Here is a 15,481-nt window from a genome sequence, read left to right on the forward strand (position 1 = left end):
CCAGGACGGACCCACCACTGGCCAGGGCTGACCCAACCAGTGATGCTGGAAGGGCCTCTGTGATAAGGTATTAAAAAGGGGTAAACACTGCTGTGCAACAGCAGCTGGGGGGAGGAGGGAGAATATGTGAGAGCAACAGCCCTACAGGCACCAAGGCTGGGGAAGGAGGAGGTGCTGGAGCAGAGATTCCCCTGCAGCCAGTAGTGCAGCCCATGGGGAGGAGGATTTTGCCCCGTAGCCCATGGAGGCCAGCAGAGGAGCAGATCCCCACTGCAGCCCCATGTAAGGACCCCACAGCACAGCAGGTGGGGATGCCCTGAAGGGAGCTGCAGCCTGGGAAGAGCCCACGCTGGAGCGAGCTCCGTGCAGGGGCTATGCTCTGTGGAGTCCATGCAGGAGCTGGCAGGACACTGGAGCAGTCTGTTCCTGAAGGACTGTACCCCATGGAAAGGGACCTTGCTGGAGCAGTTCTTAAGACAACTGCAGCCCATCAGAAGGACCCACTTCAGAAAAGTTGGTGTGGGACTGTCTTCCATGGAGAGGGGAACAGCGTGAGGAGAAAGGAGTAGCAGAGACAAAGTGTGATGAGCTGACAGCAATCCACATTCCCCATCTCGTGCATTGTTCAGAGGGAGGAGGTAGAAGAGTTGGGAGAAGCTGAGCCTGGGAAGAAGGGAGGGTAGAGGGAGGTGTTTTCATGTTTGTTCTTATTTCTCATTTTCTTACTCTGTTTAATTGGTTATAAAATAAATTAATTTCCCCACGTTGAGTCTCTTTTGACTGCGACAGTAATTGGTGAGTGATCTCTCTGACCCATGGGATTTTTATCACATTTTCTCCCCCTTTTCGGTCAAAGAGGGGGAGTGATGGAGCGGCTTGGTGGGCACCTAGCTAGCCAAGATTGACCCACCACGAGTTCTCCAAATCTCTTCACCACCACCTCCACCTTCCACACCCATCCCATTGCCCATGACTTCTCCATGTCCCTGACTCCACTGTCAGTGAAGAGTCTACCAGGACTGCAGCATTTATTAATGCACTTTATTTCCCCCCCACTCAAGACATGCCAATGGAACAGGCTACCCTGTGATGTCCAGTGGTCTGGGCCCTCATCTGCCTTCAAAACTCCCCTACAAGGGCTGCACAAATTGCCTGTGGCAGGTCTGTGGCAAGTCCATGGTAAGTCCACAACAGGTCCATGGTGGGTCTCTGATGGGCCCCTGGAGGTCCCTTGGCCCAGCTGCCTGTGCCCCTCTGTAGGGACCTCCTCACTTTCTGCCCAAATGGTCCTTCAGTATCACCAGCACTTTTTGTGCCTTCTTCAGGACCTCCTCCTCATCCACACTGGGGAAGGCCTCGCTGGGGGTCATGGGGAAGGGGTGGTAATTTGGGTACTGTGTGGCCTTGCCATTCACGCCGCAGCCACACAACCACTGCACATCCGGTACCAGGCCCCTCAGCTCCGGCTCCTTTGTCTCCAGCCATTGGGCCAGACCCATCAGCCCCCCTGGGCTCTCAAAGGCTTCACCACGGCAAAGTACGGCTGCCACCAGTGCCTTCTCCAGGGCCTGGTGCACTTTGAAGAGGACCCAGTTGGGGCAGCAGCGCCGGATGTCATTGTGGGCTGCCTGCAGGTCACTTGTGGCCTGACACAGCCACCGCAGGGCCTCAGGGACGGATGGAGTCAGGGCCATGAGCTCCTCAGTGCTCAGCCAGGAGCTGCAACCTCCCTGTCCCTGGTGCTGGGCAGCGCTCGCAGGTTTGTACTGGACACAGAACTCTGGCCACACCTTTGGCTGCCTGACACCATGCAGAGGCCTCGAGATTGCCAGGCTGGGATCCTTCCATGGCCCCCCTTCTTCCACAGCCTCCTCCTGCAGCCTCTTCTCTGGCTCTGGTGCAGCACCCACCAGTTCCACGTTGTTCTCCTCCAGAACCAAGGCCAAGTCCTGTGGCTCCTGGCAGACCAGCATTTCACGCAGCACGGACAAAGCAGGTGCCTCCAGCTGCCCATCCAGGATATTATTTATCTCCTGCGCCAGTGTCTCCACGACCCTCATGTGGTGCCGGTTCAGCCCCATCTCTGTGTGTCGGATGTAGAGGAGCCGCTGGCCACCAGCAGATGGGCACACATGGATGACGTGTGACTGGGAGCTGCCCTTCACCTTTGCCCCACCATGGACCAGCACAGTGCGGATGTCCTTGCAGCACTGAACTTTCAGCTGCTCCACTGCAAAGCCACCATCCTCCTCCATTCCCGTCACAGCCTTATGGCTCTTCCACTGAAGCAGGGACTCCAGCCCCAGCCTAAACCATGGGGATATCAGCAGGGTCTGCAGATGCCTCTGCACTGGGCACTGAGAGCCATAGTGACATGGCCTTGGGCCACCCTCCTTCAGCTGCTGCTCTGTCACCTCTGAGAGTGCCCGTGGCCGCAGGTGAGGTGGCAGCCTTTGCAGCAGCCACCTGGTATTACACCCAGACACTGGCAGCGCAGCCATGAACACAAAGGTCTTCTCCAAGGCCCGAGCGGTCTCTGAGGACACGCAGTCATTGAAGCACAGCCTGTGGGATGGCTCCAGGCAGTCAGCAGTGCTCAGCAGGTACAGCTCAGCCACAGCAGAACAATCGGGGGGCTCTGGTTCCTCCTGCAGCAGCTGGAAGAAACGCCGTGTGGCCAGGAGGACCGTCTTCTTCTGGGTACTGGTAAGGGTCCCACTGCCATGGCTCTCCTGGTAGATTTGGGCCAGGACATGGCTGTAGTGAGTCACTGTGGGGACCAGGACCACGCCAAGGTGTTGCAGGAGATCTCCAAAGGCAGCCATGTGGGGGTCAGGTGTGAGGAGATAGGGGTAAAAGTCAGCCTCATCTGGGAGCGATGTCACCACCTGCCGTGGCCTGGCCATGTCCCCTGACTTGGCCAGCACCATGGGCAGCTCAGCGAGGTGCTCTGAGTCCACCTCCTCCAGATGGGTCTGCAGGAAGCTGTACACGCTCTGGAGCACGCTGCCCCGCGTGCTCACCTGCTCTGGTGTTGGGCAGGCTGCCCTGCACACATGCTCCAGGTTGGCCACCACCAGGGCAGTGGGTATCTCTACAAGGACTCCCATGGCCTTCAGGAACTTCTTATCAACTTTAAGGGCTTTTGGCAGGATGGTGGCTGATGTCCACAGGAGCTCAGCCACATTTTTGCAGTAGGAAACGCTGCCTTTCAGAGCCACAGCCTTAGAGGAGGCTGCAAAAGGCGGGTGGAGGTTCATCAAGTCTAGGGGGATGTTCAGTGGAGGCAGGAAGTGGATTGTGGCAATTTTCTTCAGGAAACCCTGTGACTCGGGATTTTTCAACAGGATTTCAAGCTGCTTGAGCATCTCCTGCTGTCGCAGCAGCAGTGCTGCAGTGTTGCAGGTAGCCTGAGTGGCTTCACACTCTATCTCCTGGGCCAGTGCCACAAAATCCTCTTCAGAGAGGCTGGTGCGGACACCTGCCTCAAGGAGGAAACACACAGCTTTACAGTCCAAACGTAGCTCCCTAAAGAAAGATTTAGGCACAAAGCGGTTTTGGAGCCGCAGGGTGCGGAAGGAGGGCATGTCATCATAAAAGTAGGAGGCCAGGCGCCAGATTCCGTGGGCATCTTGTATAAAGGCCACCTTCTGAAAAGCTGCCGCAATGGCCTCCAGGCTCTGAAGGTCAAAGGAAGGTTTCAGGACAAAGAACAAGCGTACAGCTTCCTTGAGGTTTTGTCGTGTGAGCTGGGACAGCCGGGGTAGCACCACAGTCATGAAGAGCTTTTGTTCATCTGTGGACTCCCACTTCAAATCCTTGGCCAGCCATTCGTGGATCGGGTTTTGTGTGAGCAGCACCATGTCTCTGTCCAGGTCATACAGGGCTTGGGCACCCGGGGGCACTTCTCTGTATCTGCAGAGCAACAGCACTTTGTGGTAGGGAGCCACAGCTACATAGCCCCCCACAAACTTCTGGAAGAGAGGCAGGTGCTGGAGCTGCTGCAGTGCCCGTGCATCCAGATTTCCCTTCTGGACAAATCTCAGCAGGGCTGTCACGTCCTGATCGCTTAAATCCCCCCAGCGGAGATCAGCTCTGGTGTCTGCCAGATGGGCCACGACAGCCCTGGGTTCTGTGACCTGCAGTGCCCTTGGCTTCAAGCAATGGACGGCAAAACCATGGGGCAGCAGGGACTGCTGGAGCACAGGGATGCCCAGTTTGTGCAGCACCTTTTCCTCTTCTAAGTAACACTCAAAAAGAACCCTGGAGAGGGAGGATAGTGGCAGTAGGTGCTTCGACTCTGTCTTACTCCCCTGAATAGGCAGCACCGCCATGTCCTGGAGATGATCCATGAATGACTTCATGTTTGCATCTGAGGTGCTGGTGAAGACCACACTTTCAAAGAAGGCCCACAGCCCCTGGATCCACTTTTTCCCCTCTGTGGTCCACTCCAACTGACCCAATGCCTCCTGGATGAGTGGTGTGGCCTCTAGGAGGCCAAGCTTCTTCACAAAGCAAGGTGGGATCCATGCAGGAATACACTTTTGGGCAAAACGGTGTCTGTGCTGGGGGAAGAGGTGGGCAAAGGAGTTTTCGAAGACAGGATGGTGGATGCTGAAAGCATTCAGAAAACCATCTTCTGTGGCCAGCAAGGGCAGGCCTTCCAGTTCTACCTTGTCCCCATTGTTGAGAGTACCTTGGGAGTGCCTGCTCCATCCTCCTAAATACCGCAGAAGGATGGAGCAGCTCTCTGCTGTCCTCAGGGGTGTCTCAGACAGCTTGCAGGGCACAGGCAGAGCCAGGGCCTTGAGGAAGCACCGGAGAGATGCTGGCTCCAAGACAACAGTGTTCACCTGGGCTTCAAAGAACTCCTCATGGATCTGTTGCAGGGGGGTGAATGCTGGAACCAGTTTCATGTTCAGTTGCTGCAGCACCTTCTGGACTTCTGGGTCAGGCATCTTCTTGAGGAAGTATGGCTCTGTTAGCACGTCCCCTCCACCTGGAGATGCCCAGGTTATTGTCACCTTGCTGCCAGGTGACTTCTTGTCATCTGGCAGCAAGATGACAGGCACCAGGGGCAGGCGTGCATGACTGAGATGCCTGTAGATCTCTCTCACCATGTCCTGAAAGATAGGTAGCACCCTTTTCGTAACAGGGAAAAACTGGAGGAAGTGGGAGTCCAGGTGCTGCTCACAGAGTGTCAGGGACCTGTACTGGAGCTTTTCTGGCCCCAGGGCTTTCCACTGCCTGGTGAGAAAGTCACAGTATAGTGGGACCACCAAGCGCCGGAGCAAGAAGTCATTCCAGGCTGTCTCTCTGCAGCCTTTGTCCCAGTGGAGATTGCGCCTGGCCGCATTCACAGAGAAGCTGGCATTGATGTGCACAGGAAGCCCAGTGTTCACAGGCAGTGGAAGGGTGCAGAAGGCTCTGCCCATGTCTCTGTTCAGAGGCTCCAGCGGGGCAGCCAAAGCCCCATAGGGCAGCCACTCAAACATTGGAGACTTCTCAGCCCCATCCTGTGCCCCAATTTGGGAGATCACCCTCCACACACTTCTGGTCTTGGCCCGGCTGTTTTTGACTTTCATGGTATAGGAGAGAAGGGTGGGACTGTTCCCATCCATGGCTTGGCTTAATCTTGCTTGAAAATCCCGTCTCAGCTCTGCATCATCACCCGTGAGCTCTGTGGTCACGCGCAGCTTCTCCACCAACTCTTTCCCACTTGGGGGGATCTCAGAGAAGACCACAGTGTGGACATTCCGGAGGAAGAGCACCAAGTCCTCACCTTCCTCAGCCAGTATTTGCTCCATGTCCCTGAGGTCTTGGTCTCGCACAACCATGTCAGACACCCTGGACTTGAGAGCCTCAGCTGCAGTGCGGAGCGGCAGCCGGAAAAGGACACCCTGTTTCAGGTCAAAGAAGGATGGTAGGAAGGTGTCATAAATGTCTGGAAAATTCTCCTTGAATTTAGGGTTGACAGCAAACATCCCACCAGGCTTCTCGGCTGTGGCTGTGGGCAGGTAGTAGAGATGGGGATCAAAGACACATAGGGTACTGTCTCCAGTCACAAAGGCTGGGCAGTCAGTAAAGTGGAAGACAGTGTTGAAGCCAAGGCCATATTTGCCTGTGACATCCTGCCGGCCTTGCTTGCCACCCACCCCCAGACGCTGAATGCCTTCAATGTCCTGCTGCTGGAAGGGGCTGTCATTGTAGATGCAGAGGGCAGGGCCCTGCAGGAGGTTCCAGTTCTCATTGAAAGTGGCCTTCACTGGGTGCTGTCGGCGGTCCCACACGAAGTGCACAAGCCCTGCACCAGCATCGTCCGCATTCTGGAGCACCTCCTTCACCATATCAGGAGCAGACGCTGGGTACTCCTTCAAGATGTTCTTCAGCCGTGTTGGCAAATCTTCATGGGCACCAAATGGCTGCGCCCAGCGGCTCAGGTGATCAGTGATTAGTTCACTCCTCTCCAGTGCTCGGTGGCGTATAGTGGCCACCCCACAGTGCAGGGCTGCATCTCGGGACAGCTCCTTATGGCACAGCAGGACATCTCTGTCCAACGGCATCCATGGTGCATCATTGAAGTGGAGCTTGTCCCGTGGGCGCAAAATGCCCTCCTCATCGGGCAGAAAGAGTTGCTGGGTCTGGTAGGTGTCCGGCTCGTTGCCATCTTCCATCAAGCCACAAGACACCAGCCGAAGGGCCAGAGCCAGCTCCGCCGCAGGCAGTGGCTCTCCGGCATGTGTCTCTGCCAGGGTGGAGAGCACTCGGGCATAATCATCCCACGTGAACGTGTGGCGCAGCCCCACACACTCCCAGAGCTCTCTGTAAGGCTTGTACTGCTCTTGGAGCTGATGAAGGTATGGGACAGCCTTAAACGACAGTGTCTCGGCCACAGCCGTGACTGGGACAAAATGGGAGCCCACCAAGATGAAGGGCTCCCCTCGGGCCACTGCAGAAGCCACCTCATCCCAGCTGGAGCGATGTTCCCTGAGCAGCATGTTCAGGTGCTTGTAGCAGCAGTTGGTGGTGTCCTGCAGGTTCTCCAAAGGGAGAGCATTGGAGCTACAGCTCAGTGCCTGCAGCTGGCTAAGGACTGGAGCTGCTGGTATCTGCCGGTCCAGCCCCAAGAAGGATGCAACCTCCTTGGGGAGGCTGAAATTTTCCCCCAGCAGTTTAGGAGCCAATATAGGGTGGATGAGCCCCACTAATGGGGCATGGATGTGATGGTAGAGCTGGGCAGCTGGCAGCAGCACATGGTCGCCAGTGAGCAGTGTAGCAGGGAGGAAGGGCACAGTCTGGAAAGCGGCCTGCAGGGTGTTGTTCACTCTCTCCTTCACTGCATCCTGAAGCAGCTCAAGGATGCAGGCAGCCCTCTGGTAGCCCTGGGCATGATTCTTGGTCCAGACAAGCTGCACGGTCTTTGCCCGCTCCAGCAGCTCTGGCAGGGCCATGGTGTTCTTCACCATGCCCAGCCTCTCCAGTTGGCTTAGTCTCTCTGGGGAAAGGAAGGCATTCCCAGTGGGGAAGCGCCCATCATTAGGGTCATATAAAGGGGCAGCACGGCCTCTGGGATGCACCAGGCAATTGATGAACTGCAGGTGGCCATGAGGGGTGGCAGGGATGCAGGGTACTGTCTGCAGCACTTTGTCCACATCCTCATGGGACATATCCAGCGCATGGAGGAGCAGTGGGTCCCGGTCAACAGCAGGGAGGTTTATCAAGTTGGGAAGCACAAGCTCACAGAGAAAGCGAGGCCAGTCATAGGTTCCAGCATCCAGCACCTTCCCAAGGCCCTCCTGCACTTTCCCAGGCAAGGCCACAGCCAACAGGGGATGGGGCACGGTGGTGGCAAAGACTCGCTGCGCCACAGCACCCAGCTTAGGGTGTCTTTCCACAGCCTGGTGCAGGAAGCAGGCGTCCTGCAGCGAGCACCAGGAGCGGCCATCAGAAAAGAGCCTGGGGCCACTCCTGGCTGCCACAGCCTGGTAGAAACCAGTCACGGCCTCTGTAAAGGGGTAACGGGCAGTGCTAATGTCTGGCCAGAAGAGATGATACTCATAGTTCTTCAACTCGCCTGCCTCATGCATGGCACGGAGATGGTCCAGTGCCTGGAGCCAGGCCCTCGGCACGGCGTTGTGGAGCAGCACCTGGTTCCACTTGCCCCTTTCCGCCGTGTCCCACAGCCCCTTGCGGTTTGAGAGGATGCTGAAGGTCCCATGCACATGAATTGCCAGCCCTGAGAAGACCGGCATGGGAAGGTGGCAGAAAACTTGCCCCTTCTCAGCATCCAGACGTGGCACCCACTTGCCATCTTCAGTAGGGGCAAGGGGAAGGGCCACACCAGCCATGGGAGGCGGAGGACGGAGCCCTGCTTGTGTGTTCTGGTGAAACAGTTCCAGCAACTCCCCGTCACCCTGACATACCAAAACCAGGTAGTGCCACACAGTCCTGGATTCCTCCTCGCAGGCTGAGAGCTGCTCGATGGCTGCCCAGCTTGGGGGATCCCCAGGGGCCCCCAAGTCTTGGATCTCCTTTCGCTGCAGCGTGGCCAGATGTGTGGTATCCTTTGCAGAGGTGGCCGTGTCTGGCAGCATCTCCAGGGACAGCTCCCTCACCTTCTTCAGGAAGAGCAGCAGGAGCCGGTTAGAGCCAAGGAAAGTGGTGCCAAGGGACTGGATGCGCTCTGTACCAAAGGCCTCAGTGCAAACCTGCGATGTCACAGCTTCTTCTTCAGTGCGAAAAGGCAGGCGGAGAAGGCTCCCTGGAAAGGGTCCTGGCTCAGGCAGGCAACACCCAAAGATACCATGGTAGGGCTGGAACTGCTCAGCAAAGACACGGAGGATGCGTGGTCGGCTGGAGAAGTCCAGGCGGATGCCAGGGCAGCCGGCACTGGGGAAGTGCTTGCCCAGATGGGTGCCGTTGGGATCAAAGATGAGCAGTGTCTCCCCACTCAGCACTGCCGGCACATCCGTGACACGGTAGACAGAGCTGAAGCCCAGCCCAAAGCGCCCGATCCGGCCTTCCCGGCCCTCCTTTGTAGCAGCTCCAATCCGGGTGATGTTCCGGAGGTCATCCTCTGTGAATAGGGCATTGTTGTAGGCCCAGAGAGCTGGGCCATGGCAGGCAGCCATGCCTGGGTCTAGCAGCCCAGAGGTGGCCTTTCTGCGGCACCGCAGGTCCAGGAGGAAGCGGCACACGGTAGCGCCGGCATCCTCTGCATTCTGGACCATCTCTGTGAAGAGGTCGCTCTCCTCGCCGTACTCCCGGAGGATGTTGCGGAGGCGTAGGGTGATGGGCTCCGAGGGGCCACAGGCTGTGAACGGCTCCGGGCCCAGCACCCGTGTACTGAGCAGCTCTGTGCCCAGGAATATGGCTGTGCTGGAAGGCAGTGCCTCGTGCACCACCTCCTGAACATCCTCCTCTTCCTCCAGCTCCATGTCCAGGTACACGGCAGAGGCAGCTGGTCGGAGGGCAAAGCCTGAGCCCTGTGGGATCCTCACAGGAACAGGCACGGTGCCCTTGCCCTGGTGGCCCCGACTCTTCAGCCACTCCAGGACAGCTACAACCACCTGCAACTCTGCAGCAGTGCCTGCTCTGGAGCTGCGCCCATCTATGTCCTGCCCCAGGCAGCGCAGGGCCGACACCGCCCTCTCCTCACTCACCCCCTCCGCCACCCCCCAAGCCCTGAAGAGGCACCTGTAGGGCAGGAAGTCAGGGGGCACGCGGGGCACCAGCATCCCCAGCTCCAGCTCCTTAGGGTAGTCCAGTACAGCATCATGTGGCAGGACAAGCCCAGACCCAGTCCACACTACAGCATCATTCGGAGCAGTCCCAAAGGCCTTCAGGCTTTCCTGCATGTGCCAGTAGACAGGCTGGAGAGCGGGACCCACCTCATCCATGTCCCCGTGCCCTGCCAGCTTTCTCAGCTGCTCCCACACTCTCTCTGGCGGTGGGGTCTGGCTCAGCCCCAGCTTCTTCTCTGCCTCTGGCACAAAGGCGCCAGTCAGGGGCATGGCAAGCCCCACCAGGGCCTGGTACTGGGTGGATCGCAGCTCCTTGGGGGGCAGGAAGGGCTGCCCAGGCTCTCCTGTGCACTTGGAGCGAGGCACCCATGGCAGGGCCTGGAGCTGCCTGAGCTCTGCAGCGCTGAAGCTATCCAGTGCCTTGGGGCGGTTGCAGACCTTGATCAGTGCCTCAGCCCTGTCCAGAGCTGCCATGTTGCCCTGGCTGACTTTTGCTGCAGCTGCCAGGATATCTGAGGGCAGCAGGCAACCCTCACCATGCCGCAAGCCCACGGCCCTCAAGGCACAGAGGACAGATGGACTGTGGAAGGTGGCGGGAGGAAAGCGCTCGGGTCCCAGCAGTGCCTGCAAGGTGCTGTCGCAGGGGTCGTAGAGGTCTCGTGGGCATGCAGGGCCATTGGGGGTCTCCAGGAAGGCCAGCTCACTGCAGGCCTGCCGGAGAGGGGGGCTCTGTGCAAAGACAACATCTCCATGCTGCAGCACCCAGAGCAGCAGAGCCTCTGTCTCAGCTGCCCGCCCCGCATACGTGCCTTGGGCCACAGCTTTGACGGCCTCCAGCATCACATGGGCTGCACTGATGAGGGGCCTCTGGAGCCTCCCGAGGAGCCGCCGGTCAACTTCATCCCGGCACCGCAACACGGCCTCCGGCAGCAGCACATCTCGGGGCGGCTCCAGCTCTGGCTCCAGCGCCGGGGTGGCACCGGCCGGCACCAGCTCCACGGGCTGTGGGGTGGCCAAGCAGGGCAGTGGCAGAAAGAGGGGCAGAGCAGCCAGCGTGGCCATGTCCTGCTTTGTCAGGGATGGGACATCTGCCAGGTAGAGCCGGAGGGTGACCACATCCACATCGGGCAGCGAGGCCATGCGGGAGGCCACTGCTGCAGCCCCCTGCCTGCCCAGGGCCCGCAGGGCGTTCAGGGGACATGGAGGCAGGACATAGCGGGACAGGGAGCGGTGCCATGTGCCTGGTGGCACCACGGGGCAACCCAGGACCTCCAGCACAGAGGCCACAGCAGGTGGCAGGAGCTGGTCCTCCCATGCCTGGAAGATAAGACTGGATTCAGGTCTCAGTGGAGCCAGACGGACACTGGGAGCATCCAGTGGGGACAGGGATATGAGAGGGAGCCCCTCCAGAGGGCCCAGATCTTCCACGTGATGGGCCAGGAATCGCCACACAGCTGGGAACCAGGAAGCTGGGGGCTGGGGGGGCCCTTGGGCTGGGCACCAGGTCACTGGGGTTGAAGACTGGGATGTCCAGGTGGGGGGCAGAGCCAAGCGCAGGGTCTGTGCAGTCACAGCTGGGTCCAGCAGAACCAGGTTGGGGAAGAGACCTGTGTGCAAGAGGCAGAGGCTGGACTAGAACACATGGGACCTGGGACCTGGCAGGGGGACTCAGTATGGGGGAGAAAGAACCTGAGCTCTGCGGGATATGGGAGGACCTGGACTCTGAAGGGACAGTGGATACCCTGAATAGGAGCACAGAGAGCCCAGAAACCCCACATGGGTGGGGATATAGGAAAGAGATGTGGGAGGTAAAAAGGTGTAAGGGGGACCAGTAGTGGGGAGCACAGAGGTCTTCAAACGAGGAACACAGGGAGACCGAGGATCTGAGGGAGCACAGAGGGGACAAGGGAATGTGGGAAGAAGAGCAAGGACATGGAGTCCCCAGAGAGACAAGGAGGTACAGCGGCTGCAGAGGAGCCCCAAGGTGTACGAGGCTGCCTAGGGGTGTTGGGGTTTGGGGGGGGGGGGCAACCAGGGGACCTAAAGGTGGTCCAGGAACCCCCATGTCTTACCCTCCTTGGCAATGCCTCGCAGGAGGCTGTCCAAACCTGGCTCCAAGTCTGAGGGCAGGAAGGACCCGGCCAAGCCAGGCAGGAGCTCCCTGTGGGAACAAACAGAGGTGCTGGGGGACTCGAGAGGTAATGGGGGGCAGCTTTCTGGGCACCTGCCTCAGCTCCCACTTGGTGTCACCAGGTGAGAGAAGAAGGGCAGTGAGGAGCCCAAATACCCAGGTTTGGCTGGGGCCGCCTTTCCAATTCAACGGCAAGAGCTGCAACTGTGGGCACCCGGCTGTCCTGCCCACTCTGCAGGGAGTGGAGCTGCCGGGGGCCAGGGGCTCACCTGGGGCACTCGGCTGTGTCCACGTAGACAAGGGCTGACGCGGTTCCAAAGGCCACGAAGGTTCCGTCGGCGCGAGGCAGGAGGGGGAGGCCCCGCAGCTCAGCATGGCACCCATCCGCAGCCACGTAGCGCAGCAGGGAGAGGCGGCCAGCAGCCGGGAGCTCTGGGGCCCCATGGTGCTGCAGCACCTCCCGCACGTGTCCTGCCGTGGCCTCCCGCAGACCCTTCGGCATCCCCAAAGTCAGCGCCCTCCACACGTGGGATGGGACCTCGGCCACCGGTTCCCCAGCTGCCACCAGCACGGCCTGGATCGCCCTCCGTGTGGCCACGTCGCCCGCGGCCTCCGGCAGCAGCACAGCCTCGGGTGCCCGCAGCCACCCCGCTGCCCCCTCTGCGGCCGGCACCAGGACGGGGGCAGCCGCCAGCTCCTGGCACACACGGGTCACCAGGCTGCGCATCCGGCCGGAGCTCGGCGTGCGCTCGGGGTCTGGCCACAGGCTGTGGGCATCTGCACCTGGCAGAGCCACGGCCACGGCGGCCAAAGAGCTGTAGACGCGGGGCAGAAGGTCGAGCAGCAGCAGAGCATTCCAGCGGGCGTCTTCCTCACCCTTCTCGCCTTCCTGGGGCCAGCGCAGGTGGCGGCGATCATCGGAGAGGGCGAAGGGAGCGCTGGCATGGAAGGGCAGCCCTGTGGCCGTCTCGTCGGTGGCTGGCAGGGGCAGGAAGCAGCAGAGCCGCCCTTGGCAGGTCCCGTGGAGGGGGTGTGCCAGGCTCAGTTCAGGGCAGCAACCCAGCCCTGTGCCCAGAGCTACGGCTGGCCCTTCAGTGGCCCTGCCCGTGGCCACCAGCCATTCGCTCCCAGCACCCACCCCATCCCCGTGCAGGGCCATCAGGCACCACGCCAGACTCAGCCCTTCATCCCCTGATGGCACCGGGACAGGGAGAGGCTGAGGGGATGCCGCAAGTGTTCCCATGAGTGTCTGGACCCCATCAGGGGCCACACGGTGCAGGGTCACGTGGCGGACATGGCGGAGGAAGAGGAGGGCAAGAGGGGCCTCTGTGAGGAAGGTCTGCATGAGGCTGTGGATGCGCTCAGGATCGGAGACCCCTGCAGCGATTTCCGAGGGTTGCTGGCGAAGGGGGAAGCGGAAGAGGGTGCCCTGGGCAGAGGCACGGTGCTGTCCCACAGCTTCCAGCCCGGCCCAGAAGGGCTCAAAAAGGCCAGGAAGGTCCTGGGCTTCAGAGATGTTCCAGCGCTTGCCAGCACCCGGCAGCACCTGGCATTCGGGGTCCAGCACCCCCAAGTATGGGGGGCTCAGCACACCTGGCAGGTCTGGAGACACAGGAACCATGAGCCCACAGAGATGACATGGACACCACTGCCTTCCCAGATCATCCCAACCTATCAGTGCCCCAAATGCCCATCCAATAGCCTCAAGTTCATCCCCACAGTGCCTCCCATGATCCAAAGCATAATCCCAATTCACCAGTCCTCCCTCAGTTTGCCCCCTAGCCCTGCCCTCCATTGCCAGCCAGCCTCCCCCCAGCCTCCTGGTGCTTTGGGTTTCCTCACTTCAGACTCAGCGCTCCATCCTGCACACCCCCAGTGCCCCGCAGTTCTCCCCAGCACCCGTAGCTCAGTGCCTCCAGTAAAACCCACGTCCCCAGTTCAGTCCCAGCTGAGGCTCCCAGTGCCACTCACCGGTAAGGTGGTAGACAGAGGTGAAGCCCAAGCCGAAGCGCCCCACAGTGTGGGGATCCTCTCGCTTGTGTGACACCCCTGGCTTCTGAATCCCTGTCCAGTCCCGGGGTGACATCACGGCGTCATTGTAGGCCAGGAGAGCTGGGCCTGGTGGTCAGCACCATCATGGGTTAGGGGAGAATTGGGACATGGAGGGGGAACTGTCATTCACACTCAGTGTTCTCACAAGCTCCAGTCCCACAAAACCCCTCTCAATATCAGAGTCTTCCCAGTACCCTCAGTGTTCCCAGCACATCCCAGAACCCCTCACCAGTTCCATTTCCCCCAGTCCCTCCCAGCACCAGCCAGTGCCACCCCAGGGCTTCATCCAGTCTCTCCCAGTGCCCACAGTGCCTCTCACCCTGGGTGCCCTCCAGTCCCCCTCCAGTGATGTCGAATTCCCGCTCGTCGCACACAAACGCGACCTCGTTAGCGCCAGCATCGTCCGCGTTCTGCACGAGCTCCTGGAATCGGGATCAGTGCCCGGTCACCTGGGCCCCCCCAAGGCCCCAAGAAGAGCACCGACCTTCTCTCCCAGCTGGGCACCAAGGTCCTGGGGCTGGTGCTGAACAGGGACCAGCCCTGCTCCCTGTGGTCACTCTGCCCTGCTGGGCAGGAGATCCCGGACAGGTGGGTTCCCTGGAGGCCTCACCTTGAGGATCTGCCCCCCATCCGGGTACTTCTGCAGGATGCTGTGCAGGTAGTCAAGGAAGGTGGGTACCTGCTGGCAGAAGGTGTCCCTGTAAAGCAGAGAGACAGAGAGGGGCTGTGGGGGAGGCTGCGTAACCAGGACCCCCATGTCCTCCTTGGATCCTGCAGGATGTCCCTTTCCTTGGAAGGGGTCAAGGAGCCCATCTCCTTCCAGGACCCACTGAAACAACCCCTCCAAAGACTACAACCACACTTTTCCAGGCCCCCATCTCTTCCTGGGATGCTCCAGCGCCCTGGTTTTGACTGGGATAAAGTTAATTTTCTTCTCAGAAGCTGGTCCAGGGCTGTGTTCAGGATTTAGAGTGAGAACAGTGTTGGTAGCACTCTGATGTTTGAGTTGGAGCCATGCTCGCTCCAAGTCAAGGACCTTTTGGTGTCCCGTGCTCTGCCAGCAAGGGGGGAGCATGGCCAGGAGAGCTGACCCCAACTGGCCAGAGGGATATTCCAGACCACAGAACCTCCTGCCCAGTACAGACACTGGGAGGGGGTTGGCCGGGAGCCGCCGATCGCTGCTGGGGAAGGGGCTGGGCATTGGTCACTGGGCGACGAGCAACTCTTGGGCACTGCTGGTTTCTCTTGGGTTTTATTTCTTTCTCTCTCCTTTTCATTACTATTAGTTTTGTTTCAATTATTAAACTGTTCTTGTGTACGTTCAGGGGTTTTACCTTTTCTTTTTGATTTTCCCCCACTGGAACAGCGAGTGGCTTTGTGGGACTGAGCTGTGGGCTGGGGTTAAACTGTCCTGGGGGTTTGGGTAACCACGGAGGGGAGGGGAGGGGAGGGGAAGGGAGGGGAGGGGGGGGTAAGGGGGGGGGGAAGGGGGAGGGGAAGGGGAAGGGGAAGGGGAAGGAGAAGGGGAAGGAGAAGGGGAAGGAGAAGGGGAAGG

At 59.6% G+C, this 15,481-nt stretch overlaps 1 protein-coding gene across 1 annotated transcript in view; it reads right to left on the reverse strand.

The window, feature by feature from the left end:
- Nucleotides 1-1,020: 1,020 nt before the first annotated feature.
- Nucleotides 1,021-15,481, reverse strand: part of LOC121661442 (sacsin-like) — a 17,158-nt gene continuing 2,697 nt past the window's right edge. Inside the window, exons 2-7 of the mRNA XM_042021623.1 lie at nt 14,537-14,624; nt 14,246-14,348; nt 13,846-13,992; nt 12,144-13,476; nt 11,816-11,904; nt 1,021-11,350 (exon numbers count right to left, since the gene is read on the reverse strand). Coding sequence (XP_041877557.1) covers nt 1,269-11,350; nt 11,816-11,904; nt 12,144-13,476; nt 13,846-13,992; nt 14,246-14,348; nt 14,537-14,624 — 11,842 coding nt within the window. The 3' untranslated portion in view covers nt 1,021-1,268. The remainder of the gene's footprint in view (nt 11,351-11,815; nt 11,905-12,143; nt 13,477-13,845; nt 13,993-14,245; nt 14,349-14,536; nt 14,625-15,481) is intronic.

Source organism: Corvus kubaryi, unplaced genomic scaffold (genome assembly GCF_017639235.1).
Source record: "Corvus kubaryi isolate FWS band 111438036 unplaced genomic scaffold, C.kubaryi_AGA036_p1.0 37157, whole genome shotgun sequence".
In the NCBI taxonomy this organism is placed as follows: Eukaryota; Metazoa; Chordata; class Aves; order Passeriformes; family Corvidae; genus Corvus; species Corvus kubaryi.